Source organism: Nicotiana tabacum, chromosome 10 (assembly GCF_000715075.1).
Source record: "Nicotiana tabacum cultivar K326 chromosome 10, ASM71507v2, whole genome shotgun sequence".
Taxonomy (NCBI): domain Eukaryota; kingdom Viridiplantae; phylum Streptophyta; class Magnoliopsida; order Solanales; family Solanaceae; genus Nicotiana; species Nicotiana tabacum.
In genome coordinates, this window is record NC_134089.1 from 128,485,454 (window position 1) to 128,508,112 (window position 22,659).

The 22,659-nt window shown below is 35.7% G+C and overlaps 1 protein-coding gene across 1 annotated transcript; it reads left to right on the top strand.

The window, feature by feature from the left end:
- The first annotated feature begins 978 nt into the window (after nucleotides 1-978).
- On the top strand, nucleotides 979-4,459 carry LOC107820003 (ras-related protein RABA1f). The gene is made up of 2 exons (XM_016646212.2): nucleotides 979-1,340; nucleotides 3,871-4,459. The coding sequence occupies exons 1-2, from the start codon at nucleotides 1,120-1,122 to the stop codon at nucleotides 4,301-4,303; spliced, it is 654 nt and encodes a 217-aa protein (XP_016501698.1). The 5' UTR covers nucleotides 979-1,119; the 3' UTR covers nucleotides 4,304-4,459.
- The last annotated feature ends 18,200 nt before the right edge of the window (nucleotides 4,460-22,659 follow it).

Below are 22,659 nucleotides of genomic sequence, written 5' to 3' on the forward strand. Positions count from 1 at the left end.
TGAGCTAAAAAAAGTCTTCTACGACACATGCATCACGCATGTATCTCACACACGGGTATACATGGATATACATGTGATACATAATAGATAAATATATGATACATATGTGAACACAAATGATACACACATCATTTTTTTCATGTTCAGTTTTTACCGAATTTTCAATTCAAACAACCTCAAAACTTCACCAAATCATCCCAAAATTGAGATTCAAGCTCCTTAAGTTGTGCCCAATCTATTCTAATAACACCCACTTAAAACAAAGCAAAAATTTGATTTTTTTTTTCTACAAATAGCTAATTGGTTAATAGTAGTAATATTTTATAAATTGACCAATTTTTGTAACGAGCTACCTATAAATGGACATAGCTGGTAATTTCCCATTCATTTTTACCAACTCTTTTCGTTCTTCTTTCTTTCTCCTTTTCCAAAGCCACCCTCGTGAAACAAACTATTCAAGAAAAACTAGTATAAAATGCAGCAATGAGCTATTTTTCTTGAACTAAAATGATCAACATAAGTTTCTTCAATGCTACCGAACCATTTCTATGTTTTTTTTTTTTTGGGGGGGGGGGGGGGGCGGAGGGGGTGGTAGTTTTAATTACTCGGCAGTGGCAATCGATGTCAGTAAATATCCCAGTTTCAATAGACTATATTTATTAACCGAGTTTCGTTTAGTGGGAACCTACTTTAGCTCTATCCAACACGTAAAACAAGTTTGCTTTTTTACTACCCGAGAATTCAATTATCACAGAGATATTAACTTTAACAAATTATCTTAACTCACATGTCAAATGACAAAGCCAAAACAAATTTTGGTCGGATAATGTCGTGACTATTGTCTATGATAAAATATAAAAAAGGAAATTTGGAGTATATTTTTTCTAAGAGGATTGAAGTTGCGAAGTGTTGAGAAACAAATGGAGTATCAAAGTGAGAGACTTAAGGAGGGTTTATTAGTTGAGAAAAGTAAACTTTAAAATGTTTGGATAGTGCTACTAATACTTTGAATAGATCTCCCGCTCCTCTTTTCTTAAACCGGTGTCCCCTTCAGCTCTCTCTCTCTCTCTCTGTATCTTTCCTTCAAATTTATCCTACTCTGTCCCCACAATCCTTAAAATGGGGGCATACAGAGCGGACGACGACTACGATTACTTGTTCAAGGTGGTTCTAATCGGTGATTCCGGTGTTGGTAAATCGAACCTTTTGTCCAGATTCAGTCGTAATGAGTTCAGCCTGGAGTCAAAGTCCACCATCGGCGTTGAGTTCGCAACTCGCAGCATTCGCGTCGAAGATAAGGTCGTTAAGGCTCAGATTTGGGACACCGCCGGCCAGGAAAGGTATCTGCTTTTTCTTTTTCCTACTCATTTCAAAAAGTTTCTCGTTTGATTGACATTTTCAGTAGTGTGTGTGGAGGAACTTTTGAGATCTGGTATGTTGATGATATACTACTATGCATTTCAAAGTTACGACCTTATTATTGTCATTTTTTTTGTGCGAAGTTAGATCCGAGATTTGCTTGAAGTGCAAGTGTAAGATCGTAAATGAGCAAATAATTTAATATGTTTAAAGTTATGACGAAGGCAGATCCAGTTTTTAGTTAGTTGATGCAGATTACTACTGCGCCTGCTAGGCCTTTGGAGGTGCGAATTTAGTGTGATTGCTTTTTCAAATCCTTAATTATAGATACAGAGGTTATCAGTGTGGTTGATTTTGGGTAGACTCTTTACTCAGCCTTTGGTAACTACATTCTGTACTGAGGATAAGTTAGGGGTGTGCATTCGAATCGGTTTATCGATAAATCGAATTGATTATTTGTTATCGATTTATCGATATCGGTTTATCGATTTCGATTTCGAAATTTTCCTTATCGAGTTATCGATTTCGATTTTGTCCTCTTCGGTTATCGGTTTATCGATAAACCGATAAGATATACTAAAAAAACAATTTTTTTTTTACCCTTATTCTATAATACCCTTCCTTTACCCTAAGTCCCTAATCATATCCTCAACCACATTTAAGGAATGATCATATTTAAAACTCAAGGGAATGAAGTTCAAATTAATGGAAAACAGAATTAGCTGTGATGATGTATTTTTTTTTATACCGTTGGAGTGTTGGTGGCATACATTTGATCCTTTACTTTAGTTTCGTTGCATGTGCTTGTTGACACAATTTTTATGTTATAAACGGTGTTCGTCTTATTTTAGCTTCTTTTTGTCCATATTAGTTAGGCGTGTTTATAGCGATATACTTTCCGTGGAATCCCGCAAATTTTCTTATTGGTGTAATCGATAGCCGAATCGATAAGCCCCAAAATCGATAAATCGAAATCGAAAAAATCGAAACCTTATTGAAACTATAACGATAAGCATATGTACAAATCGATAATCGATAAGTAATTATCGATAAGGGTCAAAATTAAATCGATAAATCGAATGCACACCCCTACGATAAGTAGCTTCTTGTTAGCTGAAACAGAATTTATAGAGGCTTAAACTGATAATGAAGGATTCTGATGAGTGAGACTTGCTTGGTATGAGAGCACCTCCACCAGCAGCTGGTAGATTGGAGGTTTGAGCCATGTGGAGAGTAAGTGATAATACTGTTGATGCTCTTAAGGTGGGGGATAAAAAATGACTTGACTTTGGAAAGGTATTATCACCTTTCTGATACGGTTGCGTGTGCTCTGGTGGTGCGGATGCAAATTGGAATCATCTGAGGTTCCTTGCTCATCTCTGCACTTGATTTTAGCTTCTAGGTCCTTACATACTCTAGGAAATGTAGAGTTTTGAGGTTTTCATGTTGCTTTCTTCAAACTAAAGACTGATTGAGGCGGCAAGGGTTGAAGTGTAATATCTATCCTACTCCAAGGAGGGGCCAGTCTGATTCTTTTGAATCTACAACAACAACAACATACCCAGTGTATTCCCAAAGTGTGGGGTCTGGAGAGGTAGTGTGTACGCAAACCTTAGCCCTACCTTGTGAAGGCAGAGAGGTATTCTTTTGAATCTAAATATAAAAATTTGCTTTCTAAATTTTGATGCATTAGGCTTTCTTAAATTTGATTCACTAGGCTGACAATGAATGATTTTGATATATTAGGAGATTGTCTCCTTATGTCTATTTCTCCTAGTTATTGTTTTACCTTCTCAAGCCTAGAGTGTCTTTTTTTTTCTGTGGCTCTGCTATATGAGCTGTGATGTGTATGTTATGAAGACCTACTCCCTTGTGTTTGTTTTTCTGTCTGGTTTGTATTGAGAATGTGCACTAAACAATATTAATAATTTGTGCCATAGCTAATCTATGAGTAATCCAAGTAATATTCTGAATGCTTTAATTTTTGGTACTCGGTATTTATAAGTTGTATGTGACATGGTACTCGGTATTTTTGGTGCACCCATGATGTTCCTATTTTTACGGAAGATTGGGTGTCATTCGTAGAAAACCATCTCTTATTGTAAGGCTTTCTACTTTTTGGGTATACCTCTTGTATACGGGCTCTTCTGCCCTTTTTTAATAAAAGTTATTACCTTATCAAAAAAAAAGAAGTTGTATGTGACATGGTATGCTGGTGAGATACTGCTCTCCTTATTTCTCATCCATTTGTTTGTTTTGAGTATCTGATGTCTATAGATGTCTACTTTTTAACTTAAGTTGATACGAGATGAAGGTCTATTTTCTTGAAAAATAGGTTTTGTGCTTTAATTGGCTTAGATCCGGACTTCTACTGTCTCCAATAGACCCATATGTTGTGATGTGATCTTCTTTATGTTGTGCAGTTTTAGTATCTTACTTTCCTGTGTGGAAATTTTGCGACTTCATATATTTTATCATTAACATAATCTCAACTGATGCTCTTTCTTGAAGATATCGTGCAATCACGAGTGCCTACTATCGAGGAGCTGTTGGTGCATTGCTGGTTTATGACGTGACTCGTCATGTGACTTTTGAGAATGTGGAAAGGTGGTTGAAGGAGCTCAGAGATCATACTGACTCAAACATTGTCATAATGCTTGTGGGGAATAAGGCAGATCTGCGTCACCTACGGGCTGTTTCCACTGAGGATGCCAAAGCATTTGCTGAGATGGAGAGTACTTTTTTCATGGAAACATCTGCTTTGGAGTCCATGAATGTGGAAAATGCCTTCACAGAAGTGCTCACTCAAATATACCGTGTCGTGAGCAGGAAAGCTCTTGAAGCAGGGGATGACCAGGCAGCATTGCCCAAGGGACAGACTATTAGTGTCGGAAATAAGGATGATGTTTCAGCAGTAAAGAAAGTTGGGTGTTGTTCTACTTAAAACAAGAACCAACCTTATGTTGGATGATGTTCGTTCTTTTTGAGTTCAAATTATCATGTGGCCGTGGTAATTTCTCCTTTTCTGTACAAGGAATTAACCACATGAATTGCTTAGCCGTGAGAGCTCTAGTTTACTGGTGCTCACGTCAGGATTTGAGCTGCAGCCCCCCCCCCCCCCCTCCTTGAGTGATTCATAGCATTCTTTATCCTTGTTTCTATATTTGTCTTAGGTTAGTGTATGATTGTAGTATAGCTTCTTATGAATCTCTAGGATAGGGTGTATTTGATTGCAAAGATTGAACTGAGGCATGTTTGAGCAGATTATTTCGCCTGTGTAATCGATTGTTTCACTAGTCATTGTAGACTAAAGGAATATTTAATCAATTTCTCATGTTATCCAACATGCAAATTCCTTGATTCTCTTCTCTTCTCTGTGGCATTAATGAGTCGAGTAGACACCACAAATCAGGAACAGTGACACTTTAGTGCCCTGATAAACTGGTGGTTAATTTTCTGATGTGCGAATCTGCTGCTTCTCTTAAAAGCTGCCCTTCTTTTCTGATGACTTTTTGGTGGAAAAAGTAATTAAATTATTCGATATCATTTATATTTTACTTTACAAAATTATTCTTCCTAAATATAAAATATATTGCAAAACCGCTATAATTGATATACATACACTATGTTGTGAATCTTATAATAATTTCACAGTTACTTGGTAATCATTTTCGTGATAGTATTTCACCTTCCTGTTGGAACTGAATAATTGAATTTCAGAAATCCGTCGAAATTTCGTTTTTGGATCACCTTTGAAGGTAATTACATTTTAAATAACAATTTTTTTTGGGTCTAAATAAAACTGCATTATGACTGAGAACGAATATCTATCTACGTTCACAAATCGAGGAAAGAGAACACAAACATGGCTAAAGGACACATGAACACTACCTGAAAAGAGCAAAGTTCCTACACCTACATCACAAATTCACAATAGGTAAAAATTATATGACAAATTCACAATAAGTAAAAACTACATGAACGTCTCTGGAGGTGCCCCCGAGAAAAAGCACAATGGAACACATTTAGTCTGTCCATTTCAATTTATGTGTTTTAGTTTGACGGGATACGTAATTTAAGAAAAGCAAGTAAGACTTTTAAATTTTGTGGTCTTAAACTAAAGATGTGTGTAATGTACCATCCTTGAATCTTGTGGTTTTAAATATACCATGTAGAACGTTGGAGTTGAAGATTTACTAAATATAAAAAGATGCATTCTTTTCGAAACAGACTAAAAAGGAAAGTAAGAAATATATATTGAAACAGAGGGAGTAACAAATTGGAGACACCTGAACTCTTGACATATTAACAATCCTTATTACTAAGCTAGAACAAGTAAAATTGACATCAATACTGCCTCAATGGCTAGGTGCAGAAATTGTCCAAAATATGTAACTCCTTTGCAATATGATATGTTTTGCATTTTATTCATAGACCAAAGGCTGCCCACATGGATATCCATTTTCGTTAGTAGTATTCTGATGGCTTTGACCTGTCAAACTTAGAATGTCCTGAGAATCATCTTTGTCAGAGTTGCTTAAAGTTTTCTCTACTTCCAGAAGCTACTCCATTCTATTCCAGGAATGCTAAAATAGTACAAACAAGGAGTTGTGCGAACAACTAATTTTTGACCACACCCAAATTCTATACTATTTCAATGTAAATATTTCTTTTACATTTAATCTTAATATTTTAACTTATCTTACTTTTAATAAGTTTCATTTGAGAAAAACCAAATATATATATATAAATACCTATAGAACATACTTTATTCGTAAAGAGAAAATGAAAATTAAAAAAAAATATATACGATTTCTTTTAATTAGAATTTTAATAAGTAAGTTATGTTATTATTATTATTATTATTATTATTTGAATTATATGTATTTAGTTTTCTAATATTTTTCTTGGTGTAAAAAAAAGGTAGTTGGTCAATGTATTGTTTTCATAATTTAATTTATCTATCAAAAAAAAAAAAAGGGAAACGAAGACATGAAATAGAACTACGTCAAATTGACAAAGTTTCTTACCAAAACTTTTTCCCAAAAAAAAAAAAAAATCTGATTTTTACTTTGTTAACGCTCCGTTTTTCCCCATTTCTGCTTCTTTATGCTTTGTTTATCCGTGTTATGTAGTATCGGGTTGGTCTGATCGAATCCGGAATGATTTTGGTAAGGTTTGAGACACTTAGTCTCTAAAAGTAGCTTTAGAGTTAGAAAAGTCAACTGAGAGTTGACTTATTGGTAAACGACCTCGGAATATAGATTTTATTGCTCAGATAGCTTCGTTAGGTGATTTGGGACTTAGGAGCGTGTCCGGAATATTTTTGTGATGTCCGGTGTAGAATTAGGCTTGAATTGACGAAAGTTAGTTTTTGGCAATTTCCGGCCGGCAGTGGAAAATAGGCTATAGGAGTCAGAATGGAATTCCGACAATTGAAACAGGTTCGTAATGTCATTTTGGATATGTATGCAAAATTTCAGATCAATCGGGGTTGTTTTGGATAGTATCGGCATCGTTGGTGGAATTTAGGAATTTCAAAGTTCATAGGATTGAATTTGATGTGGTTTTGGTGTTTTGATGTTGTTTTTGGTGTTTCGAAGGCTCGACTAAGTTCGAATGATGGTATGAGACGTGTTGGTATATTTGTTGAGATTTTCGAGGGCTTCGGGTGGATCTCGAAAGGTTAACGGATCAATTTAGACTAGAAGAAAAGCTATTGCATTTTTTCACAGCAGCATGAACAGTAACTCGGGTGAACAGTGTAAGCACGTGATTTTTGCCCTATATGAGAATTACTCCCAAAAAATTCAAAAATAAAATGATTTCCTTTGGTGTACAATTTTGTGATATTTTGAAGAATTATTTGTATTTGTCTGTGCGTGTTTATTCGCTAAATTAATAAAAAATACAAAAATATGTCGCATTTTGCATGTAGGATTTAATTCTACAATTGTTAGTAATTAAAATTGTTTTACAAAAATTAAAAATTACAAAAATAGGCATCGTTTGCATTTTTAGCATTTAATGTCCAAATATACAATTTTATGCTTAATTAATACTTAATTGTGCGTTAATTGTTATTGGGAGTTAATTTGCGCCTTTATAACTTAATTTAGTTCTTAATAATAGTTTAAGTATTTTTATAATTTAGTTTTAGAAAAATAAAAGAAGAAAAGAGAGCGAAAATATAAAGAAAGTCGGAATTGGGCCTCTTCTTCAATTTCAAGCTATAGGCCCAAAAAATGGCCCAATCTTCCCTACGACCCAGTCCATTTCGAACTGGGTCGACCCAGTCCATTAACCCAACACCCCTTCTTCATTTTTGTCCAACACAAAACAAAACCAAAAAAAAATAAAAAAATAAAAAGTGAATTATCACTATTAATAGTTTTATTTTTTGTTTTTTTATATATAAAAAAATCCGAAAATATTTTATTTTATTTATTATTTTTATTTTAAAATATATATATATATATATATATATATATATATATATATATATTTCGGCAATGATTTTTAAAAAAAAAAAGTAAAAGAATGTAGAAAATTTAAAAAAAAAAGTAAAAAGTTTTAAAAAATTTAAAAGTAAAAGAAGGTTGGAACTAAAAAATAAATATAAAGATATCTGAAAATTTAAAAAATTTAAAGTAATTGAAAGTAGCATTTTTAAAAGAAAAAGAAAAGATAGTGGTTTATTTTTTAAAGAAAAGTTAAATAAAGTGAGATTCTCTTTTAAAAAAATAAAAAGTGGGATTTTAAATAAGATAAAGTAATTAAAGTTGGAATTTTAAAAATAAAAGTAAATAAAGGTGGGATTTCTTTTTCTAAAAAAATAAAAGCAATTTGTAAGTGGGATTTCTTTTAATTAAAAAAATAATAAAATAATAAAAAACAAATCTGAAAATTTCGAAAATTTTGCTATAAATAGAAGAGAAAATTTAGGAAGAAGGGTGGAAAAAAAAGAGAGGAAAAAACTAGATAGAAAGAAGAAAAAAAAAGGGGGCGGAGTGAGAAGTATACACCCGATATACATTCTGCATACACTGAATATACAGGGGCAGAATTCATTTTGGAGAGTTTTGAAGTTGAAAAAAAATAGTTACTGCTTTATTGCCTCACTTAAGATCTGAAATAGTCAGAACCTTCTTGCCTTTTACTTCTTCACTATACTTGGAGTCGTTTATAGTCTCCTGGGTTTTCTGCTATTCCTACTGTACTGGTTTGCGATGTTGCTGAATCTGCTGTTGCTGTGTTATTACTGCTGCTGATTTCTCCTTCTTTTGTTCTTGTACTGCTGTTTCCAGGTACACATTTGTACAATCTCGGCTTGAAGCAAAAAATGAAATATTAATCAGGCTTTGTTCCTGTTGAATTCCTCCTGTTTAGATTTGTGGTTGAATATAATTTTTCTTTCTTCGTATAAAGATGTAGTTGAATGATTAATGAATAATGAGGTTGCATATGTATACTTTCTTCATCTAATAATGTTATTTTAAATTACGGAGAATAATTAATCTGTTTTTGATATTATGGTCAATCTCATGTTCTAGTATTATTGAATAACAGAATATAAAATGAAAGCAGTTTTTCTTTGTACAAACTCGATCGCAATTTTCCATTCGCATTAGCCGTAAACTAATAACTAATAAGTTACGTTTTTCAGCATGTAAATAATTAAGAGATTTTCTTTTAGTTTATAGACGAACTTAATAGAAAATATAGTCATTGTAGGTTTATCCTGTAAAAATAAAAATGAGACGAGCCTCGCCAAATAAAACGTATAGATTGCGGGGCCCTCACAAAATGTATGGTTTAATTAGAATTCGGAAGGACCGTTTAGCGAATTTCACGGTCTTCCCCAAAATAATAACGCGATAGTCTCTTTAGGCGCGTGTTTAATATTTTACTTTCTTAAGCCTGGGTGTGCATTTCATGCGACCCGAATCCAAATCCCAAAACATCAAATAAAACGTGTTCCGGATTGTGGGTGCATTTCATGTAACGCAGTCCAAAGACGTGTTTTAAGCGATGTTCATATTTCTTTTAAAAACAATAATAATAAAGCGGTTAAAAGATAAAATTTGCACATAAGTTCATATTTGTATAAAATCAGACAATCAAGCCGAATATAACAGTTGAGCAACCGTGCTAGAACCACGGAACTCGGGAATGCCTAACACCTTCTCCCGGGTTAACAGAATTCCTTATCCGGATTTCTGGTACGCAGACTGTAATATGGAGTCATTCTTTTCCTCGATTCGGGATTAAAATTGGTGACTTGGGACACCCTAAATCTCCCAAGTGGCGACTCTGAAATAAATAAACCAATCCCGTCTCGATTGTCCTTTAATTGGAAAAACTCCCTTGCACCCTCGCGAGTGCGGAAAAAGGAGTTGCGACAGCTCTGGCGACTCCGCTGGGGAAATGGCCCAGAACCACTGGTTCAGGGTTAGAAATTCGAGCTTAAAATAACTGTTATAGTTGGCTTTATTTATTATCTGATTTTTACATGTTTATGCTTAATATGCTAAATGATGCTTTTACCGATTTAATATTATCTGAATTGTGTATAAAACTGCTACGAAACTCTTCTTCTTTCTGAGTCTTCTAAATTTATGGTGTACACGTGCGCGTGACCCACTTTTCTGTTAGAAGTCATACCAAATAAGACGAAGTTGAGACAAGTAACTAGGTCGGGCAGACTTTCGTGCTCCCGGTACGTTGCCCCCATTTCGGCTCAAGCTGTCCACTTGGGTAAGCCAGGGCTAGAACAATATGCCTCAGGTTTTTTTCACTTAGAATAACTCAGCTTCATGCCGGATCCCTAGTAGGAACGTTTGTTTGCATCACGTGCATTTGACTTTGGAGGCTCAACACAGGGGTTGGGCCTGTCTAGGACAGGTGTACCAAAAAATGAAAATGACCATCCTGATGCATCTTACTTGCTACTATTTGCGCATTTATTTGATTCGGACTTTTGTGTTGACTGACTTTTGAATATCAGGAATAATATTTTGAAATTGAAAAAAAATAGTGGTTAGGGAATTGATTGTTTATTTTTGGAAAAAAAAAACAATGCCCAAATAACTGTCAAAACTCTGCCGAAATTTTGAGAAAATGAAAAAAAAATAATATTTTATTAGTTTATTTTATTAAAAGCAAAGGAAAAATAGAAAAAAAAGAGTCGTTGTTCTGTCTTGTTTTTAAAAAACAAATTAGAAAAAAAAATAGTTTGTCTTGCCATAAAAAAAAATGAAAATGAAAAAAAGTCTTGTTTTAAAATGAGTTTTTATTTATTTATTTGTTTAGATACCAAAATAAAAATAACTAATAAAATAAAAAGAGTCGCGTCGAAAGTGGTTTTATTATTTGTTGCAAATATGTATATATATAAAAATCCAAAAAAGTTGTTCTTTATTTCCAAAAAATGTATATATATCTTTATTTGTTGCAAAAATATTTGTCGTGCCAAAAGTCTAGAAAAGTTTTTTTTAGACTCTCAATTTTCAAAACAAAAAAAAAATCCAAAAAAAAATTTTCCGTTATTGACTTCTTTAGAAAGTCTTTTTAATTATTAAAAAAAATAATATATATATATATATATATATATATATATATATATATATATATATATATATATATATATATATATATATATATATATATATATAATAAAATAAAATAAATTCGAAAATATTTTCCTTCTTCTTTAAAAATTGAAAAGAAAATTCAAAATTCAAAAAATATTTTTTTAGAAAGCGTTTCTTTTATTAAAGGTAAAATTCCAAAAAAAAAATATAATATTTTCTTTCTTCTTAGAATAAGAAAAAAAATATCTTCCTTTTACTTTTGAAATTCTCAAAGTTCAAATCAAAAGAAAAGGAATTCTTAGAAATCTTTCTTTCAAAAAGAAAATCAATCAAAAATCCAAAAAAAAAAAAATATAAAAATACTTCCTTTCTTCTTTTAAAGCAGTTCTTTTACAAAAAAAAAATCATCATAATTTAAAATCAGTTTATTTACTTTATTCATGACCGGCCCGAACTACGCGGGTTTGATTCTCACCGGATGTGAGATACGTAGGCAACCCTCATCGGGTCCAACCCCCATTTTTGCTAAAATAGCCAAAAACCAATAAATAAATAAAAAACATGTCAAAATTTTAATTTTTTTTCATAAATAAGTCGGGCAGTGTCCAGCCTCCACTTTTTGCTAAAACAAAATAGCCAAAAAAAACAAAAAAATATGTCGAATTTTAAGAGTCATAAAGAAGTCGGGGGACGTTGTTTTATCAAGACATAGCCGAATGTTCCCGAATGGGACGCCAGAAGGCCGACTTTGCATAAACAACCACCTTTTGGGTCATGTTTAGGATTTTGGTCTAGTTGACCCACACAGCCTTAAAAATCTTCGTCCCCGAGGCGCTGAAGGGCCGTGTTTGCAACACCAGGTTTTTATTGTAATTTAAAAAAAAAAAAATAGTCGGCGGTCAGGTGAATACCGTTTGAATTTTGTCATAATAAGCCGAGCCAGCTTCGGCCGCGTCTTAAACCGTTCTTGCCGAAATAGCCTCAGAGTATCTTTCAGTTGTCGAAAGGCTATTTTCGTAAAAGAACGGACAAGTGTGTAAAGTGTCATAAAATAATCCTCTCCGGCCTCAAAATTTGGACGGGGCCACATTTGCAAAAATAACCGTTTGGTTGCATTTGTCAAACGGAGAAAGGAAGCTGGCCGTTTGTTTTGGAGTTTGTAAAACTTTTGATTATAATATGTGGGTCGTTTGATTTTCTAGTTTGTAGGTCATTTTTAAACCTTTGAAACCCAATATGAAAATTGAAAAAAAAATGATTAGTATTGCTTATCTTTTATTGGTCCGAACTACACAAGGTCTGATTCATGCGGGGTCATGATACGTAGGCAATCTCTATAAGATTCGACCATCACTGAAAAAGAAAAAAAAAGGAAGAAAGAAAAATAAAAGAAAGCGCAAGTGCATCGCATTTCTGATAGAACAGTTTAACTGCTTAGGTGCATTGCATCTCTAATATATGATTATCTGTCAAATGCCCTGACACTAACATCATGGCTTCCCTTTGCTGTGTTCATATATAGAAAAGTGGTTGGTTGTGGTAACTCCTCCCCGCAAAGCAAATGACACAGAACCTCAGAACAGGATGGGTCGGTACTGATGACCGACAACAATTGGTCGAACAGAACAACGGGTTGGTAGAAGAAGTGAAAATGCTGAGACAACATGTGGCAGACATGTATCAAGCATGGATAACTGGGAAAGCACCACCCCCACCACCGCCAAGCTTTTCAAACTCTGGCATTACCCATCCCCCATACTCTCCATCCCAACCCACTTATGACAGCTTTCCTAGCTACCCGAGTAGCTCCATCACTCGTCCACGCTACTCCCCTTCCCAATGCTACTTCTCTCCACGAGGTTCCCAAAGATGGGCTTCATTTTCCAAATACCCAGCTCCACAGAAGGCCTATCCACCCTCACAAGCCTACCGGAAGCCCCCTGGATCAGGTTTCCGGCCCAATCAAGCATTTAGGAACGAAAGGTTGCTCAAACGAGGAAAGGCTCTCACCCCTATCGGAGTATCTTATGCAAGTCTGTTTGAAAGGCTAAAGCATGCTGGCTTGATTGAGCCGCTCCCCGCATATACTCCAGATCCACATGCAAGAAACTTTGATCCGGCAGCGCAATGCGCGTACCACTCCAATGTCATAGGGCACAACATTGAGAGTTGTCGTAATTTGAAAAGGGAAGTAGAGAAAATGATCCAAGAAGGGAGGATTGTGATCGATGACAGTAACATGGAGCACTCAAACCCTATCGAGAACTTGTTGACGGAGGTTGATAATATGGAAGCTGATAATGGTCTTGACAATACTAATGCAAAGCTTAGTGGCTAAGATGCCAATTTTGATAAAATGGGAGGACGCTCCGTTCCTTGGTTAGCAAGAGAGAAGCTGTTGGTGGTTTATTTTGTTGTCATTTCTGTTATCCGGATTATTCTTAGGGTTGTAATCCGAATATTGTCTTGTGTCAAACCTTCTTATCTTTCCATTTTTTGTCGTATCAGTTTGTTTAAGTCTCGTTGATGTTGTGTTAAGATTTTATTCTGGTTGTTTTGTTTGTTTTTCTAACCATTTCGCCGGAAGTTTAATACAAAAGCCGTTCTTTTATTATTTCCAGTCATCTTTTTATTTAGTCCTTTTGTCATTTTCGTTCAATACCGATTCTAGGGACATGACATGCGCACACAGTTTGGGCCTAGTCTATAAAGTTAATCATAAAACCCTGGGAAGGTGATCAAAGCATTTAAAGGAAATAAGAACGGTTTGAGATTATTTGAATCCCGAGTCATGTGAAACCGGGGCAAGTAAAACATAAAGAAACCGTTAAATGCAAGATTCGCCAAATTGGCATGAGGGTCGTGCATGAGAGTGAGAGTGTCGCCCAGCAGTGCTTTAGAAATGACAAATGAAAAAGCAAGTGTTTAACATAATTGTCAAGTCCAGCACCATCAGAAGAGGCTATAAATCTATGTTCAATTGTGTTGTTTGCACTTGGCATGTTTTAAAGACTGGAATGACGAAGGCATTTTATTCTGCTACCTAAACACTTTATCTTTCGTTACCCCTTTTGAGCCTTATTTTATTTTCTTTCATACCCCTCGTTCGGAATCAATAGCAACGACTAGGAAATACGAAAAAAAAGAAAAAAAAATCAAAAAAATAAATAAAAAAAAAGAAAGTCAAATGAAATGAAAGGAATTGGGAACTACGTTTGACCTGATTCCTCAAAGACGATACGTAGGCGCCTCACGGCTCGGTCATAGGGAGCACAGTGTGCATAGTGTGCATGGTGTGCATGGTGTAATAAAAAGAGAAAAAAAAAATAGTAATTATAAATAAATAATCCCCAAGCAAGAAACTGGGGCAAGAGTTATGCTCGTTGTAAGCAAAATTGGTTCCGAAGGTTGTAATTTTGAACCCCAAATTGATTTGTTTTTGAGCCTTTAATACCCTTTCTTTCTAAGCCTATCCAAAAAACCCACATTACGGTCCAAAGAAAGACCTTCTGATCAGTCTGCAAAAGATGCCAAGTCAGACAAATGAGAATCTTACCAGCGAACATAACATTCTGTTCCATAGCAGAAAGGACTCTAATCTCCAGCAGAGAGAGTCATACCGGCAACACTCCAAATCCCCAGCTAGAAAGTGATATAAATGAGAGAGTCTTATCGGTGAAAATCTTCACGGACACCATAAGGCGATGAAAGCTGAGAGAAAAACCCAAAATGAGAGAGGCTTGATAGTGAAAACCCTTCGGGCACTACAAGTCGAATAAGATTGGGAATCAGATGGGGAATAGTCAAGGGAAGACCTTGAAAGACGATTGATGACGAAGGATAGGCCACATATGCATGTCATGACCATTAGAGTCAGTGTTTTCATTTGATAGGTTTTTATTTATAGTTTCTTTTGTTAAAGAGTCATTTTTTCCTTTGTCTTTTATTCTGTTCCCTTTTATCTTTTCCTTTCATAGCAATTTCCCCAGTAGAGTCTGTTTGGTCAAGACCAGTGGGAAATGACTTCAAAGTAGACCATCAGCTTTCCAAGATAAGATCTGACTAGTACATCCAAGTGATATAGTCAGGAAGGAACAAGCGCGAGGCCAGTGTCAAGAAAGATATCCCCAGCAAAAGGATTGACGAGTGTCAAGAGGGATATCCTTGCCGAAATCAAAGGTTATTAAACCTCAAGACCAGAGCCCGTGGACAAAACAAGAAAAACAATAAGCATGATTTGGGAAATTCATGCGAGACTAAAAGGTCGGGAAAATGCAAGTTTCCGAGCCATGCCACGAAAGAAGAGGGATATCCCCAGCAGAAAAGGATTATCCCCAGCAAATAATATCATCCCCAACAAGTTGTGGAATGCAGAGCAAGGAAGGGAAAAGGGAAAACCATCCCAGTGGGAGTATCACAACCAACCACCGCGTTTTAAACTAACAATTTTTGTTTAAATTGAAACAGGTAAAGGAAGTGGCATTGATGACAGAAATGCGGGCCATAAGGGAGACTGTCAAACTGGGGCAGAAAATTTTCCTTTCATTTGGAAAATTTTCTGGAAGTCAGATACCCATTCAGGGTAAAATGAATATAGCACCAGTCTCAAGGGAAGTGGTCTTTGAACCAGTTTTACCCCCAGCATAACAAGTTTTAATAAAAGAATTTGTTCCCCAGCAGACAGAACAAAGGGATGACATTTGTGCTCAGAAAAGCAAAAACCATTATCATCCTCAGCAGCTTCCAGAAGAATGAAGCATCGATTTGAAGGGATAAAATTCCCCAGCAGCGTTATCCTCAACAACGTTATCCCAAGAAGATAACACTTTTATCCCCAGCAGTGTTAAGAAAGAAAAAAAAAGAAAAAAAAATTGAATTTGAAGGAAGGAAAGAAAGGAGACTCCCCAGTGGTATTATCCCCAGCAATCAGGCATCCACCTGGAGAACAAGGATGAGTAGTTGAAGTATTAGTAATCAGGCATCCACCTGGAGAACAAGGAAGAGCAATGAAATATCAGAAATCAGGCGTCCACCTGGAGAACAAGGAAGAGCAATGAAAGAAACAACAATCAGGCATCCACCTGGAGAACAAGGATGAGTAGTTGAAGTATTAGTAATCAGGCATCCACCTGGAGAACAAGGAAGAGCAATGAAATATCAGAAATCAGGCGTCCACCTGGAGAACAAGGAAGAACAATGAAAGAAACAACAATCAGGCGTCCACCTGGAGAACAAGGATGAAGAAAAGAAATAGCAATCATCTGGAGAACAAGGATGAAGAATTGAATTAACAGTCAGGCGTCCACGTGGAGAACAAGGAAGAACAGTTGAAATATCAGAAGTCAGGCGTCCACCTGGAGAACAAGGAAAAGCATCAAAACTGGGGCAGAAGATTTTCTGCCATGGTCGAAAATTTTCTCAGAAGAACAAGGAAATCAATTCAAGTTTTAAGAGATAGCAAGACAACAAGATTTGGAGAAAAACAGTCGGAGGTAAGACAATTCCAAGATGTTGAAAATGGGATCATCCGCCCTCGAATAGGATATTTGGGTTCATCCACCCTCGAATAGGATATTTTGGGATCATCCGCCCTCGAATAGGATATTCTGGGTTCATCCGCCCTCGAATAGGATATTCTGGGTTCATCCGCCCTCGAATAGGATATTCTGGGTTCATCCGCCCTCGAATAGGATATTTTGGGTTCATCCGCCCTCGAATAGGATATATTGGGTTCATCCGCCCTCGAATAGGATATTTGGGTTCATCCGCCCTCGAATAGGATATTTTGGGTTCATCCGCCCTCGAATAGGATATTTTGGGTTCATCCGCCCTCGAATAGGATATTCTGGGTTCATCCGCCCTCGAATAGGATATTTTGGGTTCATCCGCCCTCGAATAGGATATTTTGGGTTCATCCGCCCTCGAATAGGATATTTTGGGTTCATCCGCCCTCGAATAGGATATTTTGGGTTCATCCGCCCTCGAATAGGATATTTTGGGTTCATCCACCCTCGAATAGGATATTTGGGTTCATCCGCCCTCGAATAGGATATTTGGGTTCATCCGCCCTCGAATAGGATATTTGGGTTCATCCGCCCTCGAATAGGATATTTTGGGTTCATCCGCCCTCGAATAGGATATTTTGGGTTCATCCGCCCTCGAATAGGATATTTGGGTTCATCCGCCCTCGAATAGGATATTTGGGTTCATCCGCCCTCGAATAGGATATTTGGGTTCATCCGCCCTCGAATAGGATATTTGGGTTCATCCGCCCTCGAATAGGATATTTGGGTTCATCCGCCCTCGAACAGGATATTTTGGGTTCATCCACCCTCGAATAGGATATATGGGTTCATCCGCCCTCGAATAGGATATTTTGGGTTCATCCGCCCTCGAATAGGATATTTTGGGTTCATCCACCCTCGAATAGGATATTTTGGATTCATCCGCCCTCGAATAGGATATTTGGGTTCATCCGCCCTCGAATAGGATATTTTGGGTTCATCCGCCCTCGAATAGGATATTTCGGGTTCATCCGCCCTCGAATAGGATTTTATTTTTTAAAGTTGTTGAAATCAGGAGCCCCCCTGAAGAACAGAATGGCGATGTATTGGTTGAAGAGAGGAATGACATTCATTTTTAAAGTTGTTGTTGAAGTTGGGAGCCCGCCCATAGAACAGAGGCATACATTTCAGTCTTTAATTTTCAAGCATTGAACTTGGGAGCCCGCCCAGATAACAGAGGCATACATTTCAAGTCTTTAATTTTCAAGTATTAAAATTGGGAGCCCGCCCAGATAACAGAGGCATACATTTCAAAATCAAGTCAGAGGACAATAAAACAGAGGGTTACAATAGGAATCCCCAGCAGGAAACAATAAAATTCCCCGGCACCGGGAAACAGAAGGTTGCAACAAGAGGTCACAGTACAAACTCAAGTACATGTGTCAAAAGAAGTAAAGCACCGAAAGAAATGCAAGCAGACAAGGAAGCAAGGCAACAAAAACAAATTGTACTCTAGCCTAGCTTCTTGTTTTTTTTAAGTACGGTGTAACAAGGAGATCGGTAAGCAGTAGTAATAGCATGCAACAACAGTAACATTGCAGTCCAACGGTAGTCCCAGCTACCAAAATTTCTCGAACTACATTGACCTGATTCCTGTTTAGCCCAGGATATGTAGGAAACCTTTGAAGCAAAGGTTCGGTCAAATCTTTTTCAAAAAAATGCTTCAACGGAGTACTCGGATGGGCAAAAATCGCTCGCTTTATCTTTGCACGAAAACCCTTCGTGTCTCCGGGCAAAGAGGGGCAGCTGTAAGCACGTGATTTTTGCCCTATATGAGAATTACTCCCAAAAAATTCAAAAATAAAATGATTTCCTTTGGTGTACAATTTTGTGATATTTTGAAGAATTATTTGTATTTGTCTGTGCGTGTTTATTCGCTAAATTAATAAAAAATACAAAAATATGTCGCATTTTGCATGTAGGATTTAATTCTACAATTGTTAGTAATTAAAATTGTTTTACAAAAATTAAAAATTACAAAAATAGGCATCGTTTGCATTTTTAGCATTTAATGTCCAAATATACAATTTTATGCTTAATTAATACTTAATTGTGCGTTAATTGTTATTGGGAGTTAATTTGCGCCTTTATAACTTAATTTAGTTCTTAATAATAGTTTAAGTATTTTTATAATTTAGTTTTAGAAAAATAAAAGAAGAAAAGAGAGCGAAAATATAAAGAAAGTCGGAATTGGGCCTCTTCTTCAATTTCAAGCTATAGGCCCAAAAAATGGCCCAATCTTCCCTACGACCCAGTCCATTTCGAACTGGGTCGACCCAGTCCATTAACCCAACACCCCTTCTTCATTTTTGTCCAACACAAAACAAAACCAAAAAAATAAAAAAATAAAAATAAAAAGTGAATTATCACTATTAATAGTTTTATTTTTTGTTTTTTTTATATATATAAAAAAAAATCCGAAAATATTTTATTTTATTTATTTTTTATTTTAAAATATATAGAAATGATTTTAAAAAAATAAAAAAAAAATAAAAAAAAAAGTAAAAGAATGTAGAAAATTTAAAAAAAAAGTAAAAAGTTTTAAAAAATTTAAAAGTAAAAGAAGGTTGGAACTAAAAAATAAATATAAAGATATCTGAAAATTTAAAAAATTTAAAGTAATTGAAAGTAGCATTTTTAAAAGAAAAAGAAAAGATAGTGGTTTATTTTTTAAAGAAAAGTTAAATAAAGTGAGATTCTCTTTTAAAAAAATAAAAAGTGGGATTTTAAATAAGATAAAGTAATTAAAGTTGGAATTTTAAAAATAAAAGTAAATAAAGGTGGGATTTCTTTTTCTAAAAAAATAAAAGCAATTTGTAAGTGGGATTTCTTTTAATTAAAAAAATAATAAAATAATAAAAAACAAATCTGAAAATTTCGAAAATTTTGCTATAAATAGAAGAGAAAATTTAGGAAGAAGGGTGGAAAAAAAGAGAGGAAAAACTAGATAGAGAGAAGAAAAAAAAAGGGGGCGGAGTGAGAAGTATACACCCGATATACATTCTGTATACACTGAATATACAGGGGCAGAATTCATTTTGGAGAGTTTTGAAGTTGAAAAAAAATAGTTACTGCTTTATTGCCTCGCTTAAGATCTGAAATAGTCAGAACCTTCCTGCCTTTTACTTCTTCACTATACTTGGAGTCGTTTATAGTCTCCTGGGTTTTCTGCTATTCCTACTGTACTGGTTTGCGATGTTGCTGAATCTGCTGTTGCTGTGTTATTACTGCTGCTGATTTCTCCTTCTTTTGTTCTTGTACTGCTGTTTCCAGGTACACATTTGTACAATCTCGGCTTGAAGCAAAAAATGAAATATTAATCAGGCTTTGTTCCTGTTGAATTCCTCCTGTTTAGATTTGTGGTTGAATATAATTTTTCTTTCTTCGTATAAAGATGTAGTTGAATGATTAATGAATAATGAGGTTGCATATGTATACTTTCTTCATCTAATAATGTTATTTTAAATTACGGAGAATAATTAATCTGTTTTTGATATTATGGTCAATCTCATGTTCTAGTATTATTGAATAACAGAATATAAAATGAAAGCAGTTTTTCTTTGTACAAACTCGATCGCAATTTTCCATTCGCATTAGCCGTAAACTAATAACTAATAAGTTACGTTTTTCAGCATGTAAATAATTAAGAGATTTTCTTTTAGTTTATAGACGAACTTAATAGAAAATATAGTCATTGTAGGTTTATCCTGTAAAAATAAAAATGAGACGAGCCTCGCCAAATAAAACGTATAGATTGCGGGGCCCTCACAAAATGTATGGTTTAATTAGAATTCGGAAGGACCGTTTAGCGAATTTCACGGTCTTCCCCAAAATAATAACGCGATAGTCTCTTTAGGCGCGTGTTTAATATTTTACTTTCTTAAGCCTGGGTGTGCATTTCATGCGACCCGAATCCAAATCCCAAAACATCAAATAAAACGTGTTCCGGATTGTGGGTGCATTTCATGTAACGCAGTCCAAAGACGTGTTTTAAGCGATGTTCATATTTCTTTTAAAAACAATAATAATAAAGCGGTTAAAAGATAAAATTTGCACATAAGTTCATATTTGTATAAAATCAGACAATCAAGCCGAATATAACAGTTGAGCAACCGTGCTAGAACCACGGAACTCGGGAATGCCTAACACCTTCTCCCGGGTTAACAGAATTCCTTATCCGGATTTCTGGTACGCAGACTGTAATATGGAGTCATTCTTTTCCTCGATTCGGGATTAAAATTGGTGACTTGGGACACCCTAAATCTCCCAAGTGGCGACTCTGAAATAAATAAACCAATCCCGTCTCGATTGTCCTTTAATTGGAAAAACTCCCTTGCACCCTCGCGAGTGCGGAAAAAGGAGTTGCGACAAACAGTACTCGGGTGAACAGTACTCGAGTGAACAGTAAAACACGTGAGCAGTATTTAAATAAACCCTCTGCGACCATTAAACCCTTTTACACCATTTTTGAACGGGAAAAGAGCTTTGAGGCGATTTTGAAGAGAGGAAATCATTGTTCTTCATTGAGGTAAGGATTTTGGACCCTAAAACTCGATTATTTGTGATTAAGTAACAAAATATCAGTGTTTAATTCATGAAAATCAGTAGAAAAAGGTGGAGTTAGGGCATGAGATTATAAGACCTTCTAGGGATGATTTGAGGGGTCAAACAAACTCCGATTTTCGAGTTCTTTATATGTACGAACTCGTGAATGATGAAGAACATTTTTGTATAAAGTTTGTCCAGTTCCGGAATGCGGGCCCGAGGGTCTGGTTTTGACTGATTTCCAGTTTTGTGCTTAAAATCGATATTTTTCAATTGGAATTCATTCGTTTAGCATAATTTGATGATAAAAATCTGAACTTGGTAGATTTGGAGCACTAGGAAGTTGGTTCGAGAGGCAAACGTGTTGCAGAGTAGCTTTTCGGGCTAGTTCGAGGTGAGTAATGATTTTAAATGTTGTTCTGAGGGTATGAAACCACGGATTATACAATATTCGGCTGTGTTGAGGTGACGCACACACTAGATGATGAGCGTGAGATCGTGCACCGTTGGGGATTGTGACTTAGTCCATCCCGAATGACTATTTTTCTTTATATTTGGTAGCTAATTGTTTGATATTATTATACTTTTGGGCTAAATGTCATATTTGGGCTTCGTGCCAACTGTTTGAATCCTTAGGGGATTGTTAATGATATTTTCCTCACTGTTTAATTTCATACTTGTGCTCAGTCATGCCAGATATTTCAATGTTTTCAAAACTCAGCTATGTTAATCTGTTTTAGAAACCTTAAATGATGTTTTAAAGATATTTTGTGCTGAGATGCATATTTTTACTATTGCCCGAAGGGCTTATGAGATTTTGACTGAGTAAGGCCTAGGGCATGTATTGTGAGTATACTTTTGGGTTGGGCTGCATGCCGCAGCAGTGATACACTAATTATGATAATGAGGCCGAGGGCCTGAGGTTGTACGCCACGAGGTGGCTTGATATTGATATGAGGCCGAGAGCCTGTATATGATGCCACGAGATAGTTGATATTGCGCTTGGGCCGTAAGGGACCCCTCCAGGAGTCTGCACACCCCCAGTGAGTGCGGGTACCTATTGTGACATGAGATATAGCCGAGGGGCTGGTATTGTTATGTGATATTGCCCGAGGGACTGATTTGATGTTATTGTGCCCGAGGGGCAGTTCTTATGTGTTTACCATTCCTAGTTTTTTTTTCTATCTATTGTTGACTGCTTAAAAAGGTGTTTTTATGAGATTTCATTAATAAGTTGTGTTACTGATTTTGTTATGCCTCTGATAGCTAAATGTTGTGTTTAACGTGATTTTATATCGTTTAGTCTTCATTTATTCTTATTCCTCACTGAGTTAGAAGTACTCACTTTACTCCCTGTACCTCTGTGTGCAGATTTGGGCGCTACAGGTCCTGCTACTGAGGGTTGATAGTTCCAGCAGATCTTCAGAGGTTTACTAAGTAGCTGCTTGGCGATTCGCAGCCTAGTGCAACATCCCTCTATCTTATTTCTTTTTTGATTCAGTTATTTAGTAGTGGAGTAGACTTTCAGACTGGTAGTATTGTTTTAGATGCTCATGACTGGTGACACTCCGATGTCGGGCTGTGTTGGTTTTTATCTC

Excerpts from the sequence above, each read along its gene's own strand:
- LOC107820003 (XM_016646212.2), top strand. The coding sequence starts at position 1,120 with ATGGGGGCATACAGAGCGGACGACGACTACGATTACTTGTTCAAGGTG. Across the intron at positions 1,341-3,870 it reads GACACCGCCGGCCAGGAAAG|ATATCGTGCAATCACGAGTG; the intron begins GTATCTGCTTTT and ends TCTTTCTTGAAG.